Here is a 12,317-nt window from a genome sequence, read left to right on the forward strand (position 1 = left end):
ATACAAATTTAATAGATTAGCAGTTGCCAGAGCTTGGGGGCAAAGGGGATTGAAGAGTGACTGCTAATAGGTAAAGGGTTTCTTTTTGGAGTGATGGAAATGTTCTGGAATTCATGGTTGCATAACTCTATGAATATACTAAAAACCACTCAATTGTACCCTTTTCATGGAATTTTAAGGGTGAATTTTATGGCATATAAATTATAACTTAATAAAGCTATAATAATAATAAAAAAAAGGAAGCAATCAGTATGTCAAGTTGCCGACTAATTAAGAAGAGAACTGGGCAAGGAGTTTGTCAATATGGGAGTGGTTATCTGATGGCCTTGAGAAAAGCTATTTTGATAGAGTGGTAGTAACGAAAGAATTGAATTTTTACATAATGCACATGAGAGTACTTAAAACAGTGCCTGGTACATATCTGTCCCCAAAGACAAAAAAGGATGAGAAATAGGAACTCAGATTAATGATAAGCTACTACTACTAAGTGTAGAGCATAAAAGGTCTCAAGGAGAGCAGTGAAGAAAGCTGAACGTTTTGTTGTGGCAGCAGCCACTGTTACACTGAGTCAGTTTACCAGGTTAGGATGACTGCTGTTGTGGACTCTATAACAAGAGTCGGAGGCTGGCCTGTGTGCTTACCTTGTTCTATTCCCCCTGAACTATGAAATGGTGCTGGAGTCAGGCCTGGTCCCAGCACAGAAGGGATGCTGCCACTCCCTCTGCAGCCCACAGACCAGACTGGATCTTGGCTTGGACCCAGAACTTTGGCTTGCTTTCTTATTGATGCTTCAGAAAACCTCCTCTTTATCACTGATGCTGCTACCACCTGCTCATCACAGGTACCCCAAGTTCCTGTCTTGCCCAGCAGGATGTCAGCCCAGAAGGGGAATTTTGTAAGCTGAAGAGTCAGACCCAAGTATCATGGGTGCTTATACAAACATCAGTTCCTGCCAAGGTTCAAGGAGTTAGTAAGAAAGCACTGCTTTAATATTTGTTGTTTCTCTTGTTGCTGTTATGTACTAATTTCTAAATGCGCAGGGAGAAGATAAAAAGGGCTATAAAGTTAAGAAGAGAGAAAAATCTCTTACAGCTAAGGAATTACAGAAAGCTTCCTGGAGGAGGTGATGTTTGGCTGTATGTTGAAGAATTGAGTACATTTTGCTAAGCTGATATGGTGAACACAGCACCTTACGCTAGAAGGAAGCATGTGTAAGTAAATATGCTGAAAACACAAAGTACAAGGAGAATTTGTGAGACAGAAAAGTTTCCTTTTGGATGGAGTACAGTAGGACTACAGGAGACAGCCTGGAAATGTAAACTAGAGACCAGCTGTATTGGTATTGAATGCCAAATGAAAGAATTTAGACTTTCTGATAAGCTATAAAGAGCAGCTCTAAGGATATTTGAAAGAAATGTGACATGATTTAAAGTTTTCATTTTTAATTTAATTTTATGACTTGATATTACTATCACTGGACTCAAATTCTAAAAACTATTAAAGGGTATATAGCGAAAAATCTTCTCATCCCATTAGTTTTTCACCTAATATCTTTTTCCTATGGGCAATTATGTGTCAGTTTTTCATGTATCTTTGTTACATATTTATACATATACAAACAGACACCATGGGTTTGCACGTGTATTCTTTCCCACTCCTTTTTATACAACTGTGAGCATCTTAGACATACTGTTCTGCACCTTGTTTTATTCACATGTCAATTTATCTTAGATATCTTTCTATTTCAGTAAAAAGCTACCTCATTCTTTTTATAGCTACATGGTACTGTATCCCATTCTTAATGAACACTTAGGTTGTTTTCAATCTTTGCTATTAAAAACAATGCTTCAAAAACAGCCTTGAACATATGTCCCTTCCACATATGTAAATGTACTGCAGGGCATATTCCTGGAAGTGGTATTGGGGTTCAAAGTGTATATACAATTCTAATAAATTATGCCAACTGCCTTCCTTGGGTTATAGCAATTTACACTCCCTTCCCACGAGCAGTGTGTGAGTGCCTATTCCCTCACACCTTTGCCAACACAATATGTTTCATAATTTTCATTTTGCTTCAGGAAGATTAATCAGGTTATATGCATAAGAGGACAACCCCACTTACATTTAAAACTGGATGAATACAGCATATGCTCTTTGGATAAATTTAATTTTGACTGGGAGAAGTAATTTTAAAGTTACGTATCTCCATACTGCCTAGAAAAAAGTTCTCGTATTCCTTGTAGTCAAAACCATCCCATTCTCCAGTTCTTAGGTGAGCAGCCTTTAGCTGGAGATGGAAGAATGGTAATATGACCTAGGAGGGCAGACTCAGGCTCTTGGGTAGGGTCAGCACTATAAGCAGTTCCTAGACAGCTCCAAGTTGGAAATTAAGTTCTGTGTTGTTAAGTCCAGTACTAGGAAGAAGACAGGTAGGGATAACGGAAATTCCCAGAGTGGCCTAGTAGGTGCAGAAGCCCCATCAGCTGCTGGGGAAAAGGCAATCTTATCTCAGCAAGAAACCCACAGAGAATAATTTAAAAATGCAATGTAGGGTTTCATTAGCTCCTCCAGTGCCTGTGAGCCAATATGCCTCATCCCCCATTCCTTCCTCTTACCCTACACCTACTTTACACTGGAATATCCTAAAAGTTCCACAGATGTAAAATACTTCTGCCCAGATGTTCCTCCCTCTTTTGAAGAGGTACTTTCTAAAGGTCCCCCCAACTCCTGCCCCAGAGATAGGAAGCTCCTTAGGGAAAGGAACTTCTTTCCTGTTGCTTTTAGAACACTCTTTCACTCTAATTCCCACAGAACTAGTTTAAAATCTATACTCAAGTAATTTAGACTGATTCAAACTGTGAACCTCCCCCTTCAACTTGTGAAACTCACCACCAAGCTAGATCTTATGCTGGCCACATGGAGGCCATACCCAGTTGTGGCCCCATTAAGTAGAGACTTGGAATACCTGGGTGCATGTCTTCTACCGAGAGATGGTTTGCCTTCTGTACCAGTTCATGCAAAAGTTTTTTCTGCCTCAGTCTTTTCTCTCTTAGAACATTTTTGAAATTGTTGATGCACTTGTTGAGGTAGATGGTCTCTGCACAGACTTGCTCTAAGTTTAGTCTGCCCTGCTTGGGAGACTCAGGCTTGGGACATGTTTCACTTTCCAGACCCGGAGCCAGAGTCAAACCTGGCAATGAACATGCAAGAGGTGAGTTATGAGAAGCCAGAGAGAAGTTGCTGGGATCCTGAGAGGTTTGGTCTCCCTGTGTGGAGATGCCCACTCTGCCAGAGACCACACTGAGCCAGCTCTCACTCCCCTGACTCCCAGGGCTCTCAACAGAGAAATCCTGGGCACCCCCTGAACTGGCTGTCCCAAGAAGTCTATCACTGTTCTCTGACTGGGAACAACTCTCATTGCTTTCCAGGTCCTCAGGACTGATCGATCCACTGTTCTCCAGCTTCTGAAACACTCCCTGCAGAGCTGAACGAAAGTGGTGAATTGCTCGGCCCAATTTACTTGTATAAAACTTAATTTCTACATCATCCTCCTGTGAGTCACCCACACCACAAGAGGACTTTTCAAAGACATCTTTAAGGACTTGAGCAGCATGTTCGTCCTCCTCATTCAAGTCAATATGAACCATGTCACTGAAAGTCTCAGGCCCTATGATAATGTGCTCCATCATGCTGTCACAGCTCAGAGTTGCAAACTTTCTGGACTTGTCTGTCAAAAGGTCCTCTAGATGCTTTGAGCTCAGAATATCAAGTCCAGCTTCACAGGCCAGGAGCTTGCCCTCTGTCTTCAGCAACCCAGACAGCGACAGGCAGCTGCCAGCCTCACTTTTATCGCTGTAGTTTTCTCTTTTTGCTACTTCACATGCTTCAGGTCCTTGACTACACTGTTTGAAAACCTGGGATTTCACAGAATCCTCCTCTTTTGAGAGTAACACTGGGGAAGGGTCCTCAAATTGACAAAGGGCAGACAAAGAAGCCTCTCTCCCTGTCAGTTCACCACAGCTGCCACCAATGACTTGGGATGTTCCTTTTACTTCATCCCCTGGCTTAGACAAATCACTTGGCTTTGCTAAATTGTCCTTGGGTGGAAAGCAAAGGCCTTGCTGCTCAGGGGCCAAGGGTTCTCTATGTTGATTCGGGGCCCTCATTTGACATGCTCCTTTTATGGGTCCTTTGTCTTCTGTTTCGATCTGAAGAACTGGTTGGTCTGTGATGAAAGAACTTGAATTATGATCCTGAAGTTGTTGCAAAAATGACAGAGACTCCTTTGGGGAATACTTATGGCACTGTAGCCAGGTTGGTTCTTCTCTGGTAGCAATCCGGACCCCTACACTCTGCAAGAGTATGGATTTCTGCAAGATGAAGTCTCTATGCTCTAGATGGGCAAGCTTCACAACAGTAGGCCTGGGGGCTTGGGCACTGCCTGCCCTGTAAGCCTCTTTGATGTACCTGTTGCACTGCATGCCATTAACACAGAGGTACTTGGCCAGGAAGCTGTGCACCAGCTCCATGGTATTTTCCCCATCTTGCTCAGGAAGTCCATACAGATACAGAATGGCTTCCTCACTGAGTCTGTCCACGTGAGGTTTCTGGGCCTTTCCTCCCACACACACCTTGGCCAGGGTGCTGCTGCCCACATGCAAGCCTTCTATTTCACTCAGAACTGAGTCTACATAGCTAGAGACTTCATCCACCGAACCCTGGACTTGGCTCAAGTGCTGCTGCAACTCAGCAATCTCAGTTTGGAGACGACTGATGCCTTGCAGCTCTCTGATTATATAGTCCACTACATCCCCCAAAGGCTCTTGCTGTTCAAGGCTCCAGCCTTGGCTCCTGGACAAAAGGGACTTGGCTTGATTCCTCTCTGAGTACTCTTGACAGCTGGTGGTAATGCTGGCAGATGAGAGGTCCTGAGAGCCAGATCCTGAGGCACAGGCCATGGAGCCCAGAGGAAGTGGGCTGCTGGCCTCCTGTTTAAAGCTGTAATGCTGGGCCAGGCCCTCATCTCTATCTCCACCACTGGCTGAGGCTTTTGACCCACAGCAAGGAGGCAGGGAGCTGTCCTCTGGTAAGGATTCAACAGAGCCTGAGGACTTGCTCTTGCTGCAACACACAGTCTCTGCCTTAGCCTTATCTGGGGAAAGCCTGGAGGAGGATTCCAAGGTGACCATGATTTCTTCCTCTGACTCTTGCAACAATCGCTTCATTTTCTCCCTCAGGGTCTGAGGGATTCTCTGTTTTTTCCTTTTATTTCTGGTTAGGATGCTTACTAGAGGTTGTCTTGGAAGGCAATACCCTGTCCTGCTCTTTTCAGGCTACTTCTAGCAATTATTGCTGGCTGATGCCTTGGGCTTAGCCCATAGTGTTGCCTGGAATGGTCCCATGTGTGGTCTCCAAACCTGGCACACGCCCCTGGGATCCTGGCTTGACTCTTATCCTGCAGCTAGTAAAAAAGGAAAATAGTGCACTCAGGTCAGAAAGCAGCAGGATAATTTTAACCTGAATCAAACTGTCAAGCAGGAATAAGAATGTTACCCTCTAAGACTATGGAAGTCAATCCTGACCTGTCTCCCAATGCTGGCCTTAAAGGCTGTAGGGAATCAGTTCTCTCTCCTTGGCTTCCCATCAGAGTACTGATGTAAAACCAAATCAAGTCCTTGTGTTCTGGGCAAGTACCCAAAGGCATCAGGATTGAGACAAACTACTGGGAAGTAGGTGGGGGTGAGGTCAATGAGTGAATTTTTACAAAATTCAACACTAGGGTCTGGCTAAGGAATGAACAAATAGATGCTTAACTACCAAAGCTCAAGTCACATACACAGTGAACGACAAAGACAAGACGTGAAATGTTATTTTTTTTTCCCTAGCTAGTTGTTCTGGTGAAGACTCAGCTCCTCAAAGGTTCACGCCTACCTGTGCTTACAGCACAAAGTGATGGTAACCCTTCATTAGAGAAAGGACCATGGCAAGTATTTAAAATTTGGAGGGGAAAAAATTTTTTTCTATACCAGTTCTAGAATAAGGTGGCACACTGTGGGCATACTCACTGTCCAGACTCAGGCATTTAGAATGTTTAGATTAAAGGGCCAGGTGGCCAACACATATGATGGGCTTACAGGTGGGGATGAAAGAGGCTCAGGCTTAGTCGGAGTCCTGAACTCCATTTAATAGTCCCCACGGGCCCGGCCGGGCGTGGCTCAGCGGTTGAGTGTTGACCTAGGATCCAGGCGATTGGGGTTCGATTCCTGATCAGGTCACATGCCTGGGTTGTGGGCTCGATCAATGACTCTCTCATCATTGATGTTTCTATCTCTCTCTCTCCCTCTCCTTTCCTCTCTCTGAAATCAATAAAGACATAAAAAAAAAAAAAAAATAGTCCCCACGGGCTGCCCTAGCTGGTGTGGCTCAGTTGGTTGGGCGTCATCCCATGCACCAGGAGGTTGCCAGTTCAATTCCTGGTCAAGGGCACATGCCCGAGTTGCAGTTCGATCCCTGGTAGGGGGTGTACAAGATGCAGCCAATCGTTGTGCTCTCACATCGATGTTTTCTCTCTCTCTCTCTAAAAAAAAAAAATCAATAAACTATTTTTTTAAAAAACAAAAGTCCCCAAGGGTTTAGTGCAGCCTAATCAATACACAGGTTCAGCTTTCCTGGCCCACAGAGCATCTGGTCTAATGCCTTCTTCAGACCACCAGAGGAAGTGATTTTCCAGTACTCTCCCCTCCTGGAGTAACAGAGGGTTGCTCTAGCCATCTGACTGGCCTGTAAGGGACCGGTGCGGAGTTGATTATATCACAAAGGGCTCCAGGGTGCTTTGCTGTACCTCCAAAAAGGTAAAGACAGACCTATCACCAGTCTTGTCCCTATACTCTAAGCTACTGGTGCCTGTACTACAGAGGCTGCAATGACTATTACCTTATGTGGGGTGGGTGTCCATTCTTTTTTTACTGGAAATGTACAGAGTATAGGGAAGGAGCAGAGTGGAAGCACAAAGGGGAAAGCAAAGAGCCCAGGAATGTATGAAACTGCCAATACTCTGGCTCTGCTGGGTTACCCTGAGAAGGGTAAAACCAGAAATGGTTTCCTCATTTTCTAGATTTGATCAAGATTTCTAAAACTTTTAAACCCCTACCTCCTTTTCTTTTTCTAGTACTCAAGTTAACCTCCAAAGGAGAAAACTGCATGTGAGAAAGACAAACTGACAACTCCCACAGCAATTCATTTTCAGGAAAGGCCACCATCTACGGTCTGTGGGCATAAAAGTTAAAAGCACTGTGCCTCCCAGACTAGGAAGAACCAGAAGGATGAGGCACAAGGCTTGGGATAAAGATGAAGCTGACCCTTTTACTGGAAATAACTAGGCCAAGAACCAACAAACAGAAACTAGGTTAACTCCCATTTAATTTCTTCCCTTCTCTCTAGCTCATCTAAAAACTCTACTTCATCTAAGAATTCCTCATCTATGAACTTTACCATTGGAGAGGCCTAATTATTGCTTTTTAAGCATTATTGTTTTACTACAATGTCTCAAGGGGCCAAGATCAGCCAGATCCCTAATCTGACCAACTCAATCTAGTCTGTGTGTGTCAGAGAAGATGCTGTATATTCACAACAAGAACTTCTGGATCTTTGGCTTAGTGCTCAGCTGCCTAAGCAGCAAAGCCCCCAAATCTACAACAGACTCATAAAATTCTTCCTTCTCTCCTCCAAGTACAAAATTTATATTTCCAAAGCCATTCCTTTCTTTTCTCTCCAGCTGTGCAAGGTATTAGCACCTTGGCCCTAGAAGGGCTGGAATTGGCAATTAGCCTTTCAAGTTTATCTCAAGGAGAAAGATTGCTTACTGAACCAAGATGAAAGCTCTGTGTAAGACCACATTAAACCATGAGCAAGTGCTGCTAGACTGAAAATCTGGAAACTTAAGTTTGGGTCTTCCTTCATCAGCAACCTTTGATTAAACACTTGAATTCTCTGCACCTTGGTTTCCTAAACTATAGAGCACTGCAATATTATTATTACTGACATGGCAAGTACCTGAGGCAAAGAAGTAGGGAAACTAATATCTAAGACAAGCATGCAACCACCTAAATAGTATGATTTGAGTGATCATGACTTCTATCCCAGCCCCAGACCCTTACCTTTCCCAGTCTCTTTTAATGGTCTCTTTTAATGGTCTACAGCAGTGCCTGGAATCCCACCATTAGGTGGGATTTGTTAGTCCTGCTTTCTTCTGGAAGCTTTTTTTATTTTAAGGTAAGAAAACCATTCAGTCCCCAATATTTCATTCAGGTGACAAGAAGCTTGCCATCCTCCCTTAGGCAGCCTGAATAAGGGTAAGGGGCAAGTAGCTACAGACGGCAAGCTTTCCTTTCTAGTGCTGGTGAGGCCCAGAACTCATTTCCAGGTCATCCAAGGTCAGCCTCACTTCAGTCCAGATGAGGCATTTTCTCAGGAACAAAAGTGAAGCTGACTCTCTTGCTATTGCTTCAGTGCAGACCTGGTTAACTTCAGGCCCATACGCTTTTGCCCCTCAGATCAGTACTCTAGATAGTCTTGGCCTAACTTCCTGGATATCTTGGCAGATGTCCCCTCCAAGACTGCAGTGCCTACAACACTTGCTGGCCAGCCATACAGGGGCAAATGGTACAGCCACGTGTTCAGAGCCCTTTCCTATGGCCTTCTGAAAAACTGAAGGCAAAGCTGCTTGGTTTCCTATGTTACTGACAAATAGGAAATTTCCAGTTAGAGCTGCCATAGCAACTTCTCCCAGCCCCAAACAAAGAACCTTGCTTTCATATTAAATAAAAACACACAAAACCCTGCAAACCTTCTTCTGAATTGGTAGTCACTGTGCCTGGATGAACTCTGAACTTGAAAATCACCTCCTGGAGATATGGGTTCCCCAAAGCACAAAATCCACTCAGTTATCCAGATATTTAAGTTCTGAAGCAGGGGACAGATCTCAATATGATGCCCAGAGGATCAACCAGTCATTCTGCTCAGAACCCAATAGGATACCAGAAGCCAGAATGGGCTGAAGGAGCAACCCTCAGGGTCAGAAGGCCCAATTCAAGGCGACCTCCTTCCCCAGGCTCTCTTTGCTACTACTGTCCACAAGAATGAAATAACAGAGGCCAAAGTAAGAGAAGGACAGTTTGATCTGCAAATCAATTCAACCAATGTGCCAGGCACTAAGCCATGAGCCAGGCATATGAGACATAGTTCCTGTTCTCTAATATATTAAGATTTGGAGAGAGAAATATAGACAATCACAAAACAAAGTGATACATGTTATAATAGATGATATAATAATAAAAAGCAAGCATTTAATTATAGGGATGGAGAATGTGAAGGCAGAGAGGCCTAGTAAAACCTGGGCAGGGAAAGGCCATAGAGAAGTAATATTTGAGCTGGTGGGATAAGGACCTCTTGGGGACCACCCAGCTCAAACCTGGCCCTCTGGTTTCCTCTAGTACCTATCCAGTCTGCCCTAGCCTGTTGGCCTATCCACACTAGTCAACTCCTCAAATTCACACATACACTCTCAAAAATGGCCATACCTGTGTTCAATATTTTCCTAAGGAATGCCTAAGGCTAGGAAAAATAAAGCACACCTTTCAATGAATATCTGTGTTTGAAAAGAAAACACATCAAAACAAAATGAATTAATCAAAAGGAGTAAAGCTTCAATGATAGAAAGCTAAGTACTATGGCCAGGAGAAAAAAACCTTTTGTATTCTGAAATGGCTAATTCTTTTATTTCTCTCTGACTTATCATATACATGTGATTAGAAATATGAGTATTTCTTGTAAAATTGCTTCTGACACAAATTGTGGCTTGGAGAAAACAACTGGGGGACCTCTGGGAATAGGCTAGGACTCCATGTATATCAAGCAGCCTCTCGCTTTGTGTGAAACAAGCTTGGAAGGCAAAAAGCCAAGAGCTCTGTTCCCTCTTTCTCCCCAGGGGTCAGATCATTCCTGGGCCATTTACCAATTATGCTATATGGCTAATATGGTGGGAGAAATTACTTTTTTAATTTGTATTTATTAGAGAGAGAGAGGAAGGGAGACAGAGAGAGAGAAACACTGATTTGTTGTTCCACTTATTTATACATTAATTGGTTGTTTCTTGTATGTGTCCTGACTGGGAGTCAAACCCACAACACTCTAACAGAATGAGCTACCAGGCCAGGGCCAAGGGAGGAATGGATTTCTAGGGACACAGCAGGTAGGGGTCCACAGGAATGGATGTTAACCTTTGGGAAAGAGTCAATGCTTACAGAGAATCTTGTCAGAAAAAATGATCAGGATTGCCTGGCTGGCATGGCTCAGTGGTTGAGCATCAACCTAGGATTCAGGAGATCGTGGTTTGATTCCCTGTCAGGGCACATGCCCGGGCTGCAGGCTCCATCCTCAGCAAGGGGCATGCAGGAGGCAGCTGATCAATGACTCTCTCATTATTGATGTTTCTATCTCTCTCTCCCTCTCCCTTCTTCTCTCTGAAATCAATAAAGACATATTTTTAAAAAAATAAATCAGGATTACAAGGTATAAAGAGTAAGATTAGCCAAATGGCATAAAAGAATGCTCTAGATCAAATGTGAGCTCCTAGGACTTGCCACCCCCCACCAGCTTTAGGAGGAACCTCATTTATTGGCCAAAAACTGGATATTGTAAAGGAAAGAAAACCTTAAAGATTGTATCCAAGAGGGAAGAGAGAAACTCAAGTAATGTACAGCAGCACGAGAGAGGAGGCAGCCTTCAGGGAGTTGGCATATGAAGACCTCAGAATAAAGACTGAATGGCAGGCAGTCAGGAGAACTGGGTAGTTAGTCTGTGTCCTGCCCAGGCCTCCCTTTCAGCAGTACCAAGGTTTATTATACCAAGAGTATAACAAACCATAAATACACATGTACCCAGAATCTGATGATATTCATGACAAAGACTCTCCTTTGACCAAACTTGAATCAGGTTGTTCTGAGTCCTCTTTCTGATTAGGCCCCTGACCTTGGGCTCTGTTTAATCCAGTTTTAGCAAGAATCCTGCTGGGTCCGGTTAGTGAAAATTCCCCACCTTTACTATCTGACCAAATTCCTTATCCCCCATCCGATCCAGCCTCCAGCAAAAACCCTGTCAACTTCCCTTTACCTCTGATATTTCCTTTTGCTTAATTTTCATCTGCTTACCTCACCCCTGCTCTTGGCTATAAATTCCCACTTTTCCTTGTATTCAGAGTTGGGCTCAATCTCCCTCCCTTATTACAAAACGCCAATGTAGTAGTCCCCCTGAATAAAGCCTGCCTTACCGTTTTTAACATGTGTTAGAATAATATTTTCTTAAGCACTTATCATACTTTCTTTTTCCCTTATTACCTCATGGTTCTTGTGAGCAGACTGAAGAAGATGCGAGAAAGAATCTAGCCCCTGAACACCCTTCCCCTCAAAAAACCCTACATTCTCTATCACCTTAGTCTGCTACAGTTTCTTCATAGAACTTACTACCACCTGATCAATCATATATTTGTTTGCTTCTTTATTATCAGTCTCTTCCCCACTGCACTATCCTAGAATGGGAGCAGGGACTCTCTTTTATTTGTTGCTGTTTCCCTAGCACCTGAAACAGTGCCTGGCACATATGATGCTCAAAACAAAAAAATCTTGCCATTGAATAAAAGGAACCAAAACACAAAATCAGAAAATGTTAGAAGAGCCCTTTAGAGAATGTTACGTTGTGATCTAGCCTGTGGAGTAGTAGTTTTGTTTAGCTATCATAGCGCTTGTCCCAATTTTAATATTTACATTCCTTTTTTCATACTGAGTCCTTGAAGTCTAGTATGTATCTTACATTTACACATCTCAATTTAGATTAGCCATCCCGCAAGTGTACTCAACAAGCACATGTAGCCAGTAGCTACCATATTGGACAACACAGGTCTAGAAGGTTGGGGTGAGGGACACTAGGGAGCCTTCAAAACCTGGCAGCAGATGCTCACTGCAAATAGCAGCCTGTCATGTCAGGGGCAGCAGAATGCTCTGTTCTTTCACTTATCCTTTTACCTGATCACTTTGATCTCAGCTGGAAGCAGCTTATTTCCATTTTTTGACAGGTTCAATCCTTTTCAAGGCTACAAAGAATAAAGTATTAAGACCCCAACCTGCAGAGGATGAGACCTTTTCTCTCTCTCAACTTGACCCTTTCTAGATACTTGGTAGCTCTATGTAGCTTCTTTCCAATACTCCGGGCAAAACCACTGGATAAACCTAGTTACTTCAACAAAAGCTACCCCTTATCTCACA

General features: G+C 43.4%; 1 protein-coding gene across 5 annotated transcripts in view; it reads right to left on the minus strand.

Annotated features, from left to right (window-relative positions):
- The window catches only part of UNC13B (unc-13 homolog B), a gene marked incomplete at its 5' end in the record, with an annotated part of 145,656 nt that overhangs the window by 44,658 nt on the left and 88,681 nt on the right, over positions 1-12,317 (minus strand). For 2 of the 5 annotated variants that reach the window (XM_081151118.1, XM_081151117.1), the window contains one exon: positions 2,966-5,225. The exons of the other annotated variants lie outside the window; for them this stretch is intronic. In XM_081151118.1, the coding sequence (XP_081007244.1) occupies positions 2,966-5,225 (2,260 nt within the window). Of the gene's footprint in view, positions 1-2,965; positions 5,226-12,317 lie in introns of those variants that run through there. 5 annotated transcript variants of the gene reach the window in all.

The sequence above is a fragment of the Miniopterus schreibersii genome (assembly GCF_964146895.1).
Source record: "Miniopterus schreibersii genome assembly, chromosome: 11".
Taxonomy (NCBI): Eukaryota; Metazoa; Chordata; class Mammalia; order Chiroptera; family Miniopteridae; genus Miniopterus; species Miniopterus schreibersii.